This window comes from Globicephala melas, chromosome 20, assembly GCF_963455315.2.
Source record: "Globicephala melas chromosome 20, mGloMel1.2, whole genome shotgun sequence".
NCBI classification, from domain to species: domain Eukaryota; kingdom Metazoa; phylum Chordata; class Mammalia; order Artiodactyla; family Delphinidae; genus Globicephala; species Globicephala melas.
Window position 1 is genome coordinate 21,255,852 of NC_083333.1, and position 13,014 is coordinate 21,268,865.

Sequence of the window (13,014 nt, forward strand, 5' to 3'; positions counted from 1 at the left end):
CTTATTCCTTGTTTCCTTACATATTACAAGAAAAGGTAGTATTTTTAAGAAATTGAATCCAGGTGCTGCTGTTTCTTAGGTTAATAATAGAAGCTGTTTTAACCAGAAGTCTGCATATAGAGCTCATTTTTATTTAAGAAAGAACCTGTTTTTTCCCATTTTCAAACTGTGAGCAGTTAATATAATAAATAGCAAAGTGTGCAATGGCACAAGTTAGTTTTTTGAAGCAAAACCTTCAACTTGACCTTTAGTTCTATATGTTTAGTTATCACAGTTCACGTAGTTAATTCTTCTTCAAGTGTTTATGAGATGGAGAAGTTCAGTCAGATGTGTTGTGATTGCAGAGTGTTGTGGCAGAAGTTGTCTGTCCTTGTGGCTCTCCTGTCGCTGAGTTCCTGGAGATGAGAACCAGCTGTGACACACTGAACTAGTGAGATGCCTGAGGGTCGCTGGGCTCGCCCTTAAATCGGTGCTACTCTTCTCTGCTTCTAGCTCCGCCCAAGACCGGCAAACCCCCTGAGGATCATCTGAAGCCTGAAAACCTCGAGGGGTCCAGTTCCTTCAATTACAGCGTCCTGCAGCATCTCGGCCAGTTCCCCCCACTCATGCCCAACAAGCAGATCGCGGAGTCGGCCAGCAGCAGCAGCCAGCAGAGCTGTGGAGGCAGCAAGCCCGCCATGTCGTACGCCAGCGCTCTGCGGGCCCCGCCCAAGCCCAGGCCCCCGCCAGAGCAGGCCAAGAAGAGCAGCGACCCTCTGTCTCTGTTCCAGGAACTCAGCCTGGGGAGCTCATCGGGCAGCAATGGCTTTTACTCCTATTTTAAATAATCACTTTTTTTTCCTCCAGGGAGAGTGTTTTCATTCTGTTTGTATCAGTAGAATTAAGATAGCTGGACTTCACCTATAGATGCACAGTTCCCTTTGTTTTAATATTAAGTATGTTCTCAATTGCTTTGCTGCTAGACTTGCAACTAATTTTTTTTTACAGTATATTCCATTATTTTGCATTTTTGACATGAGTCGGAATTTTGACAGCTTTTATGTGGAATAAAAAATATTTTTAAATTTGTGTATTGTTACATATGTTTGCATCAAGCTAGCAGCTAAGAGAGGTTAATTGTGCAACTATTAAAAAAGGAGAAAAAAAGTTTGTCTAAAATGTATTTAAAAAGAAAAAAAAATTGTAAGTAGCATTTACATTTATTCGGTAATATTACCATACGCTGGGTTTCTGTACCAGAAATGGCCAGTTGATGTACAAATGTATGTTATTTTTGCTTAAATTCATTGAAAATTTTTTAAAAAAAAAAAGGGGTCAGCATCTTCTAAATACTTTAAGTTTTATCAGCTTTTTTTGGTGACAAGATGCTGCATTCTAAAACTTTTATAGTTTTAGACTATGTATGATGTGCTGTTGTAATCTCCATCCACTGTAGGATAGAGTTAAAGGCATTCTTTGCAGGTGTATTTCATATGCCACTGTTTTTTGTAACATGAAAAAAACAGTGGCATACTTAATTATTTTTTGGACAAGCTACACTTTAAGCTTGTTTTTAATGTTAATTTGATAGTGTGTGTTTTTTTTTTAAACAAATCATGAAGCTGAAAAATTTTTAGGATTGTTGGTGCTTAGTAGACTTGATAACTATTTTAAAAATGCGTGAATTTAGTAACATCTTCTTTTCCTCACTATGCATGTGTAAATGTTCGTAATCTGGCTTCCCCCTCTCCAGTGGTATAAAGAGTTGTGCCGCTTTAAGGTTTTTTTTCCCTCCAGTAAAAATTTTGGTACCTTTATTTGATGTTTACATTAAAATGTGACATTATACATGGCAATTCAAATATTTTGCTAACTGTTTTGTTTGAGGAACATCATTAAAGAAGAAGTATAATGTTTGTCAAAGATGTATCAAAATTCATCAAAATCTGGGGCAAGAAGCTGCCCTTGTTTTCATGTCTTTTGATTCTTCTAAAAGAACCCCACTGAACTTGTACAAAAATATACAATTTAAACAGCTATCTTAAATATCCTACAGTCTAAACATTGTTTTGAATGAACTTTGGTAAAATCCAAAGAACAACGTTTACCCTCTTAAAACTTGTGGTCTTGTAACGCTTTTGCGACGATGCATGTCCATATTGTTTTCCTGATCTAGTAGTACTACTTTTATACTTCAGAGATATCTTGAAACTACAATATAACCTTTTTAAAAAAAACATAAAATAATAAGGTAAGGTTGGGAAACACTGCAAATCCTGAACGGACCCTCATGATCCGTTCAAAACTAGTTTTCTTCCGGAAGACTGCCTTTGAATAGGCCATCGTCTATTCGCGGTCCATTTTTAAAGCAGAGTTGAAAAGTGGAGGGCAAAGAAAAGCGTCTGCGACGGGAGTTTAGTTGGTGTCAGCCAGCAGTAGTCCCCTGTAAGCCTCGGACAGTTTGGGAGAAGAGAGTGCCTTTAGTTAAAGGCTGTCAAGCTCTTTAAGAGAAGAGAACCTCTTTTTTATTCAGTTCTGTCCTTCTGCCCAGAGTGCAGTTCACTCCTCTGTGGCTTCACGTTACAGGCTGCAGGTCTCTGTGTAAGGCGGCAGATGTAGACGTGTAGACTGCAGACGTGCTAATGGTTAGTATAAATCACAGTTGGAAAACGGAGCCAGCAAGTTACAGCACCTCGTTTTCTCTGTAAGATGTCAGATCGCCACGTTTAGTGATGGCAGATTTTACTCAACATAGTCACAAGAAAAGAAGAAAAAGTTTTGCCATATAGCTGTGTATTTCTAACTCTGTGACAAAACTCAAGATACAGCCCAAATGAAAATGAGATCCCCCTGATGTGAGGATGTCGGTGAAGAATAATGTTCTTGTCAGTGATGATTCTCCTCCCTCGAAAATATACAGGACTGCGACGCAAGCCAGGTAAATGGTCGAAAGCATGCTGATCTGACAAAGACAGAACTATCCCATCAGGGCTGTCAGTTAACCCCTTGTCATAAAGTAATTGCCTAATCATCTGTTTTCCATACTTGAACCTTTAAAAAATACCAGTTTTAAAATTATTTATATTTAAATGTGCCCACCCTACCGCCCTTATATCTTGATGGAAACTTTGCGTAAGGAAGCTGTTATGTTGTTGTGACTTTGCTGTTCTAAGCAGTTATTTCTAAGAAACTAAAAGTAGTAGCTGCTTCTTAGTCCACTGCTCTGCTGAGAACGTCTGAGTGTTCCTCACTTCCTTATTGTTTCTACAGCCAGTCAAGGATTCGAATGTTTCCATCTCAGCTTTACTTAATGCCATCTTTCCAACTGTGCTTTAAATGTAATGTATACATAATAATATCTTGTAACAGTTTTGAGAAAGTCTTACTGCAAGAATCATTGCAAGTTTCCATTGAAATGTGTGGCTTCTGAGTACCGTTCATCCTGTTGGATATTACTTGGGTAGTGTTAGCAAGTGCCCACGAATCAGACTTAAAAAACAACTTACAGTCGGCCTTCCGTATCTGCGGGTTCCGTGCCCACCGATTCAGCAAAGCATGGATCAAAGATATTTAAAAAAAAAAAAATATTCCAGAAAGTTCCAAAAAGGAGAGCTTGAATTTGCCATGCGTTCGCAACTATTTGCCTAACATTTATATTGAATTAGGTATCATAAGTAATCTAGAGATGATTTAAAGTACATGGGAGGATGTGTGGAAGTTATGTGCAAGTGCTACGTCATTTTATGTAAGGGACTTGAGCATCCTCGGGTTTTGGTAGTCCTGGGGGTCCTGGAGCGGATCCCCTGCAGACACTGAGGGGCGACTGTGTTTTATGGTCTAGGTCCAACCTTAGAGTTCAGATGGAACTTTTTTTTTTTAAAGCTTGATGTAAGCTCTGGGATAATACCAAGTACTACCAACTTCCTTTTCTTCCAAAACAGATTTCTTCTAAGTGCAGTTAGTTGTTCACATGTCTTTCTACTTCTTTGTTCTTTATATCACTCTGAAGTTTCCTTTTTCTTGCCGGAACTATTTTTTATTAATTTTACTTTTTAATTTCAGTGCTACTGAGATTTTCTTTTTTTACCTTAAAGAAATTCTTTTGGGTGATAGAGTCTGTAGAGTTTTCATGCTGAATTTTTTTCCCTACCTAAAAATGAATTTCTGTTCAGCTCTGAATGAGCCTCATTCAGTGCAACATGGATATTTTCTGGTGGGTTTTTCAGAGGGGTTTTGGTTGCCATTTGGCATGTGCTTGGCCAAGTTGTTATAGCAGAGCTTTGTTTTTGATTAATCAGCAGTTAATTATTGACCATTTAAACAACATGACTTTCATTTTCCTTTCCTCAGACAGATATGCTTTCTCTCCAGGTCATTTTGTATGTGTGAAATAATAAACTGCTTTGTGTGGTTTTTTTCATCAGAGATTCTAGAATAAGTTTGAGTTTGGTGTGAACATCAATTGGTCTTTTCAGTTCAAAGAACTGCAGAATAAGTAAAATAATCAGAATTCCCACTGAATAAGCATTACCTAATTAAACATAGCGATCTCCAAGACCTATTTGTGAAAATAGTTTCCTTTTTTATGGTGGCATTGAAATTGCTGAGAAAGTAACTGAATTCCCTAACTTGAGATAATTAAGATACAGTATTATCTTGCTCTGGTATAGCTGATCTTACATGTTTAATATTTTCCACGTATATACATTTCAAGAGCAAAGCTATAAACATATAGGAATGTATCTCTAGCGACCTGCGCTGGAGAGAGTCACCTTGCCTAAGAGCCAGTGTGTGAAAACCAATTTCAAGTTAAATTTCAGATTTCAGCTGTTGTTATTAAGAAAATTAAATTTACTGAAATCGCCATTTTAAGAAGAGACACCTGTTATCCTTAGAATTGTTTCCTACTGGAGCTGTTTTTAAAAAGAGAACCCAGAAAAAGCCTATAAAAATACAAGATTAAAACTTTAAATGTATTGCAAGATACAAATTGCTACCTTAAATGTTACTTAGGCGCTCTGGTTTTTCTTCTAGCTCCACAAAGGTAGTACTTTGTCTTTTATGATTTACCAGACGTTGTTTCTTGCTAACCATCCCTTTAACTATTGAGAAACCCTCAATTTCTACCACCACCCTCATGTGCGCTCCTAAATCTCAAAGGATGTGTCTTAATGGATCTGATTGTTCACTCCGCTTTTTGCCACCTGACCCACACAGTATTGAGCAGTTAGAAATAACGGATAATGTTCTAACCATGATTTCTTGTTCAGAGTATCAGCTAGTGATGTCCGCCACATGGTATAAAGGTAACAGGAAAGAGCAAGTGGCACGTTAGTCTTCAGAGCGCTCGTTATATTAGGTTTCTTGAGTTCTCCATCTACCTGGGGTTGGATATTTATTGGCTGAGGTTTCCCTGTAAAGCTGCTGAAGACCATTGTTATAAGGAGTGAATCAATCTTACTGGCATTTAACATTCTCTTAAAGCACATTCAGGAAGTGGCATTGTTACTACTTTAAATTAGAATATGAGATTAAACAGATTACAAAAAATTTTAATGTAACATTTAAATTTTTTGAAATGTTTGAAAATATCTACTTTGGAATAAACTTTAAGGAAACAGTCACAGGAGCTTCTAAATGTTTTCGAAGGGAGGTACCTAACAGAAAAGAATATAGGCTTAGTAATGTGAACTGTGGTTAAATCCTAAACCCAGTTATACAGTATTAGTCTAAAGCTTCTAAAACTGGAGTGTTCAGAAAATCCAGAGACATTCATATACTTAAAGTTTCAGTAATGTATTAGACCAGACTTTATTTGCAATTTGTTCAACAGAGAGATTTTATTTTGATACGAATATTAAGCATAAAGCATAGTAAGTTTTATATAATTCTATAAGTTCATTAAACAATATTACAGAATTTTCATTATATTCTTTGGGAGTCTTTTTAGCTGTTTCTACATCTCATATATGAGGTGTCTTCTGTGTTTTATTTTGCATACTAGCATGTGACTGCCTGCCTTAGAACTATGTATAGGAGGGGAAACCGATATTACTTAAAATTTTTGTTTTGATGTTCTGAAATGAATTTCATCATTAGTTCTTTTTTCTCTTTTGATGTTTGAGCAGTTGAGGGGAAGGGGCAAATTCCATAGGTTTCAACCCAGAATAGAAGGAGTATCTGTTTACAAATATGTCCTGTTTTAAGATATGGACATTTTAAGCAGGATAGAGCTAGCGGATCTCCAACTTTAGCCAGCGTCAGCATTAGCTGGAGGCCTTGTTAAAGTACAGGCTGCTGGACCTGCCCCACGGTTTCTGATGCCGGGCCGGAGCCTGATCATCTGCGTCTCCAGCAAGTTCCCAGGCAGCACTGACGTTGCTGGTCCAGGCACCGCGCTTTGAGAACCGCGGGTCTAGAGGAAGCCTGAGGGTCTCTTCAGCCACGCATGTATTTACTCAGTGTACAAAACTGATCTCTTGAGACATTTTTATAATTCTGATGCGGCGACGGGGACGTTCATGGAGAAAGACCTCCGTGGAGTGCCGGGCCCTCTGGGGGGTGGCCACCCCCGCCCCCCGCCCCTCAGCGCTCACCCCGTCTGAGGTCTGTGCTGCTGCTCTTCCCCGTGACGGGGCAGGAGCTCTCGCACTTGGAGGGTGAGTTTGGTTTTGTGTACACTGCAGCCTGGGCTTTGGTCTGGAAGCTGTGCGTGCGTTTGGAGCGCTTAGAGTCAGTCTTGATGCTCCACACACGCGGAGGTGAGGATTGTGGAAGGGAGCCATCCGACTGTCCCGAGAATGCAGTTCGCGTTTATCGAGGCCCCAGGTACCGGAGGCCCCGTCCTACGATGGCAGTGACCTGAAGCATAGAAAACGATAGATAAACCCCGAATGGTGTAGTCGTAGTTGTTATGTTTTGGGGGATGAGGGAGGCGAGGGCAAAGGATTTGCTTTTCAAATTATGTGTTTCTCAGGTTAACAAAGTTAATTTGGATTCTCTGCCGTGCCGGTAGGTGTTAGGGGAGCCTGAATTGTTGTACGTGGCAGAAAATTGATAATTGTCTCTGATTCCTTTGCTACCTTAAAAAAAATCTATATATGTTTGCAAAAAAAAGTCTAGAGGAATCTACCACCTACACAGCATGAGTTATTCATAAACCATAGGTGCACATGTATGAGCAAGTTATTTTTGAGAAAGAAGCTGCCTACAGTATAATAAACCTACAGGTCTTTGGGTGTTAATATTCCCCCTGGAGTGCAGCTTGAGGGGTATTGGGCTCTGCCTCTGGTTTTTTGTTTGGCTTTGAATTTACCGAGACCCTAGAAAGAAAAGAAATTATTTTTAAGGTAATAGATTATAGAATGACTTAGATGTAGACCGTATGATAAGCATCATAGAACACACAGCTTTGGAATTCTTAAAACACAGTACTTCCTCCTTGAAAGGCAAGATAACCTCTGGTGGGATTGTTTGTATGTTCAGCACAGGTTACTTTATCTAGTTCCAACTCATAGGGAGCTTCAGTTTATTTATTCTTTGCACGATGCCTTGGAAGTGAAGACCTCTGTGTCTTTCAGCTGCTCAGAGGGCTCTTTTGTCCAGGATGAAGTGCTGACGTGTCAGTTACACCTGAATGTTTCTCAGCCCCCCCCCCCCATACAGAGCAGGAGTCTTGGATTTTTACATGTCCAGACCATGCCTACTTCCTGTAAACCCGTGTGTATGACATTGTACTGTATCCGCTTTCTGTGCCAGTCATCCCACCTGATTCTTTGAAACCCATGAAGGTACTGGTTAAGTGTAGTAGTTGTATCCTAGGTAAATCCAGTGATTAAAATACCTCTCCTCTCAATTATAAAGGTAATGGGTTTTGCATCTTATTAAAGGGTTCTGTCATTAGTGACACAGGTTTTGTTTTTGTTTTTGTTTTTGTTTTTTTAATGCTTCAAGAATACAGTTCTTATCTAAACGTGTTCAGCTAACTTCATACAATCACGTGGCAAATTCATACTGGGTCTTATTTGGGCAAAAGCCTCCTAAAGGAAGGTTACATAAAACTGATCAGTTTCCATCTCTTAAAAGTACCAGTTGTACAGCCATCTAATAATCATAATTTCTGGCAAAATTATTATTTTTTTCTTTGCAGTTAATGATACCTCATCTGAGAGTTCTAATACCTAAAGAGTTTATGCTTAAAAGTAAAAATGACTTTGTACCATAAAATAACCCCAAAGCCACTCTCTAGGGTTTTTATTTTCTTCCTTTTTTGTCATTTTCTTTTTTAACTTAGTTTTAGAATTACTTTAGTCGCTTTGGTTCCTTAGAACAAGTTTTCAATTTGGAGGTCTCTAATTCCTACATTGTGACCATTGTCTCAGTGAAGTTCTTTTGTTTTAAAAGATTCATGGTAACACAAAATGTATTTTACTGCTACAACTAAAATGTATTTATAATAAAATGCCTTTTTAATAATTTGGAGATCTGTTTGTTATGTGTGAACCACAATCCTCTGCTTCCTTTTAAGAGCAAAGGTCTGACAGAAGTTAAGCACAGCACTTTGATTTTATTCATGATATTAATCAGTAAAACCAGCTAAAGTAACAGAGCTCAACATTGATTTGCAAAATTGTGACTCTATAGTTTCCAGAAATTTGCAACTTTACTTGTGTCTCTGAACTTCAGCAGAAGCAAAGGCCTAAAGGCTCCAAGTGTTACCTGAAAGTTTAGAGATCATCAGTGATCAGTGAGAAAATGAGCCCTTTTCAAATTGTCATTCAACGTGGTTCTTAGGAATTAAAAACAGTGATCATGAATTAGTGTTAACAAGTCACTTGTTGATGCTGGGCTTGTGGAGCCCAGAATTCATTTCAGAACTTGTAAACCTACTTGGTATCAATATATTATGAAGGTATAATAACACATTTCACAGGGGTGCGTGGCATGCACTGCTCCCTCCCCACCCCTGCCCCTCCCCCCCCCCCAGATGCCGGCTGTGCAGGAAATTGCCCTGAGCCAGGGTCTTGTTTTTGTTGGGGAAATAATTCTTTGCATCTGCCATGATACGATTTTGAGAAGCATTAGCAGGTCAAAGGATGCTTTGTGTGCCCTGGCTCTTTTATTTTTAACACCCCATTAATGTGGCACCATAAATCTAACTTGAATATTCTGTGCTTAAAGTGTGCAAATGTAAGAAGATAGGGCAGTCAGCCTTTCATAAGGACAATTTCTAATTCTTACTCATTGCGGTGGATTAGTTTTCAAGCTAGGTATCTTGCTTTCTTTGACTTGATCTGATACAACATAAATCATCTCTGGATTTTGGAAAGAAACACACTTCTTTACAGATAAATCGAATGGCTTTGGAGGACTCCCTGGGCTGCCATCCGCCCGACAGGAAGTAAACAAAGCCCCCGTCATCAGTGGGAAAACGCAAACAAGACTGTTTCAGGTGTTCATTCCTATGCATTATTTGAAGCCTTTGAAGCATTTTTCTGAGAATGATATTAGTGTGAAAGTTATTGGGAAAATGTAATTTCATCAAAACGGCAAGGCGGGAACTGTATGGAGTGCAGGTCAAGCGTGAGAATGGAAAGTTGGCCTCGTGGAGGGGGTGCTGGAATGGAGACTTACTTGCACTCAGCTCGGTTAAACTGGAACATTCTGATGCCGCTGTGGTATTGGAGCTGAAGAGCCCTGGGTCTGTAATGGGCTCTGCCACTTGGTTCACACCGTGGTACTGTCCTAACGAACCACTTCCCAAATGGATGGAAATCCTCTCTTCGGACGTGAAGACCCCATCTTGATTGCATAGCCGCAGTTCCAGCTCATCCTACCAACTGCAGCCCGAGTTACCTTCCGAAACGGATCCGATGGTGCCACTCTTCCTGAGAAGCCCTCGGTGGTTGCCCATCGCACCCTAAATTTCTTAGCTGCACTTTGGAGACACCCCCGTGTCTTATTCCTGAGCACTTCACACAGTCCCCTAAATCAGACAGCTTGCCGTTCCTCGCCTGGATGAACCCTGACCTTCTTGCTTCTCTACTTTGTTTGGAGCACGCCCTTCAGCGCTCAGACCCCCCAGGTCAGTTGGAATTAGTTCCCTCATCCTCTGTGCCTCCTTAATGGGCTTATATCTATGTTATCACAGTTTTTATATTAGAGTTAGGAGTTTGTGAGCTTCTGGGTGACAGAGATCTTGTCCTAAGACCCCAAAACCTACAGTACTGGCTCTGTAGTTTTTACAGAGCAGGCCCTCGAATGCCTGTTGAACTGGCTCAGAGGGTTTGATTGACAGAAGAACTTCAGGACACTCTCCCCTTCTCATGGATGCCCTTTGCCACTGTGGTGTGGCCAGCTGATAACCGGGGGCAGGAGTGATGGCCTGGGGGGCAGGAGTGAGCTGTCCTGTGCAGTCGCATCCCCGCCTACTCCACTGTGCTCTGAGCGGTGACAAAGCATCAGCATTCACCAGGTATCGCTGTTAGAAGCCTTGGTTTGACAGCTTCACCATGGTGACGTCAGTTCTGGTGGATGCTGCCTACTTTAGCGTATCCCCGTCAGTAGGCATATTCCTACGTGCAGACTTCTGGGAAAGTGATGAAATTCCCCTTTGTCTGAACCTCTGGTTGATTTTATATCCACAGAAGGAGATAATTAGATTGAAGAGGAGCTGCAGTGGCAAAGTCTGCGGTGTTACCCCATTCTTAGCTCATTAAAACAGATGCTCTGCAAATTGATTTGAACCATCGTTTCGGGAAACTGCACGGCTAATTCCTGAGAAGAAAGGGCGCTAGTTAGACGATGGGGTGAACCATCGGAGAGCTCTGGAAAGTGGGCGTGGCTCCCACTCTGGGCTCCGCTGCAGAGGGAAACAGAGGAGAATGTGGTTCAGTGCCCTTTGCTCACTAATTGAACAGAAATGCAATCGGAGGCCTCAGCTGACAAGCCCTCCTGCTGTGAGTGGCGACCAAAAGGGAAGGGCCTGGAGTCCGGGGAGTGGGTGGCTTGCTCTGGGCCTGCTCGTCAAGCCCACCTGCTGTCAGGTCTTCTGTCTCTTTGGAACCCAGACGTGCACGTGTTTTTACAAAGCTAAAGAGAAGTGGGCGCTCGCGGCTGAGGCTCCTCTTGGAAGAGAAAGTTGTGAGGATTCGGTCCTCTTAACCTGGTGACTGGGCTTAAAGGGAGTGGTGACCTGGGACCAAAGCAACAGGCAACTGTTGGCAGGTGTGTAAGTAAACAGGCTTTACCTGAGGAATCAAATCTCCCTGTGACTCTAGAGGCCTTCTAAGACCCAGATCATTCCTACTGGGTTGGTTCTGTTAACAGGGTGGAAGAGACACTATTTTGAAAAAAAATCTGTGATCTAGTGTCATTAAAGGTAATTTGAATCATCCAGCAAAGCCCTTGTGGAAAGCCGTCTGTTCCTTTTTTTCTTTTTAACTGCAATACAGTTGATTTACAGTATTGTGTTAGTTCCAGGTGTATGGCAGAAACCCGTCCGTTCTTAAGGGCTGACGTGCTCCAGCTCAGAAGACCGTCTCACCCAGGGATACGCAGCTGCGCGCGCCACTGTAGGGAATACAGGGGCTCAGGCCGAGCATGGGGCCCCTGAGGCCAGGGGAGCAGATCCCGAATGAGCTCTAGAGGCCTTCTTACTGCACTTCCTGATGCTTCTTTGTAGCCTCTTTGCACGCACTCCTCCCGGCCCTTTTCTAGTTCACACACTCGTCCGATGTACCAACACATCCCGAGGGCGCTGTATGCCGTACGCTGTGCAGAGCGTGTGACTGGGCTGGGGAAGGTTCTAGCTGCCGGATGGTTCAGAGGAAAATATAATCCAGCAAGGCAGGCAGGCACAGGGAGCCACACAGACCGGGTCAGAACTGGGGGTATGAGCACAGTGTTAAGGGCACAAGAAGGAAGAAAGCACAGGTTTTGCACGGAGTGGTTGGAGGATGTGTCACCTCGTGATGTCCAAGCTGGGTCCTGGGGAATAAGGCGCCTCTGGCAACTTCAGAAAGGGGGCGGGCCACATGCGGCCGAGGAGCCCACCTACATTGCATAGCACTTACGCCTTACTTTCAAGTCACCCACGATTGAACTCTCAGCTCCCGAGGGCCCATCCCCGGTTTTTGTCCAGGACCAGGTCATGTCCTGGTTTAGCACAGTGCTTCGCACACAGTGTTGTATCTAGTGGGGTAGACAGGGTAACGGCTCCCGAAGATGTCCACAGCCGAACCCCTGGGACCTGGTACTTTATATGGAAAAAGGGACTCGGCAGACGTGATTCAGCCATAAGGATCTTGAGACGGGAGCTTAGCCTGGGTTATTGGATGGGCCCAGTGTTACCACAAGGGTCCTTCCAAGAGGGAAGCTGGACAATCAAAGGCAGAGACGTGGGAGCTGCGGTGAGGGAGCCACAGACGAGGACAGCGGGTGGTCTCAGAATAGGAACCGGACACGCTCAGTGAGTGTGCATTTGCTTACGTGATGGACACCCTGTGGGAGAGACGTCAGCCGGCTCAGCATGTCTGGGAAACCACATCCTCCGGGGAGGCCAGTGCTCAGGGCACGAGCGGCAGGGGGAGGGGAGGAGAGCCGGGCCTCGCTGAGCGGTTCGTCTCGGAAGTGGAATCTGTGAGGCGTGCCCGGGAGCCAGAGAAACCACAGGGCTTCTCGGTGTGGGCGGCTGAGGGGATGCAGGGCCGTCGAAACGAGGGGGCAAGCAGGGGAGGGCAGGTTAGGGCGCACGTCCCTGCGGGCAGCACTGCAGCACACCGGCACCGACGCCGGCACAGAGGCGGCCTGGACACAGGCAGGGACCGCGGCCCCGGGCGGCCGACAGCCCGGAAGGGAGTGAAACTTCTCGGGAGCTGTGTTGTGAGCTGAGAAGTTCAAAGACAAAAACCCTGGAAACATGCAGCTTTAAGGGGCAGGTGGCAGTAAAAGGGAAACTTCAGGGAATCTTAGGGAGGGAGCGGAAGCACAGGCCCGAAGTACAAACTCTACAGAAAGGCGTCGTAGGGCGCCACA

The 13,014-nt window shown here is 43.0% G+C and overlaps 1 protein-coding gene across 1 annotated transcript in view; it reads left to right on the top strand.

The window, feature by feature from the left end:
- The window catches only part of HELZ (helicase with zinc finger), a 144,252-nt gene extending 135,798 nt beyond the window's left edge, over positions 1-8,454 (top strand). The window contains exon 33 of the mRNA XM_060290814.1: positions 493-8,454. Coding sequence (XP_060146797.1) covers positions 493-827 — 335 coding nt within the window. The 3' untranslated portion in view covers positions 828-8,454. The remainder of the gene's footprint in view (positions 1-492) is intronic.
- The last annotated feature ends 4,560 nt before the right edge of the window (positions 8,455-13,014 follow it).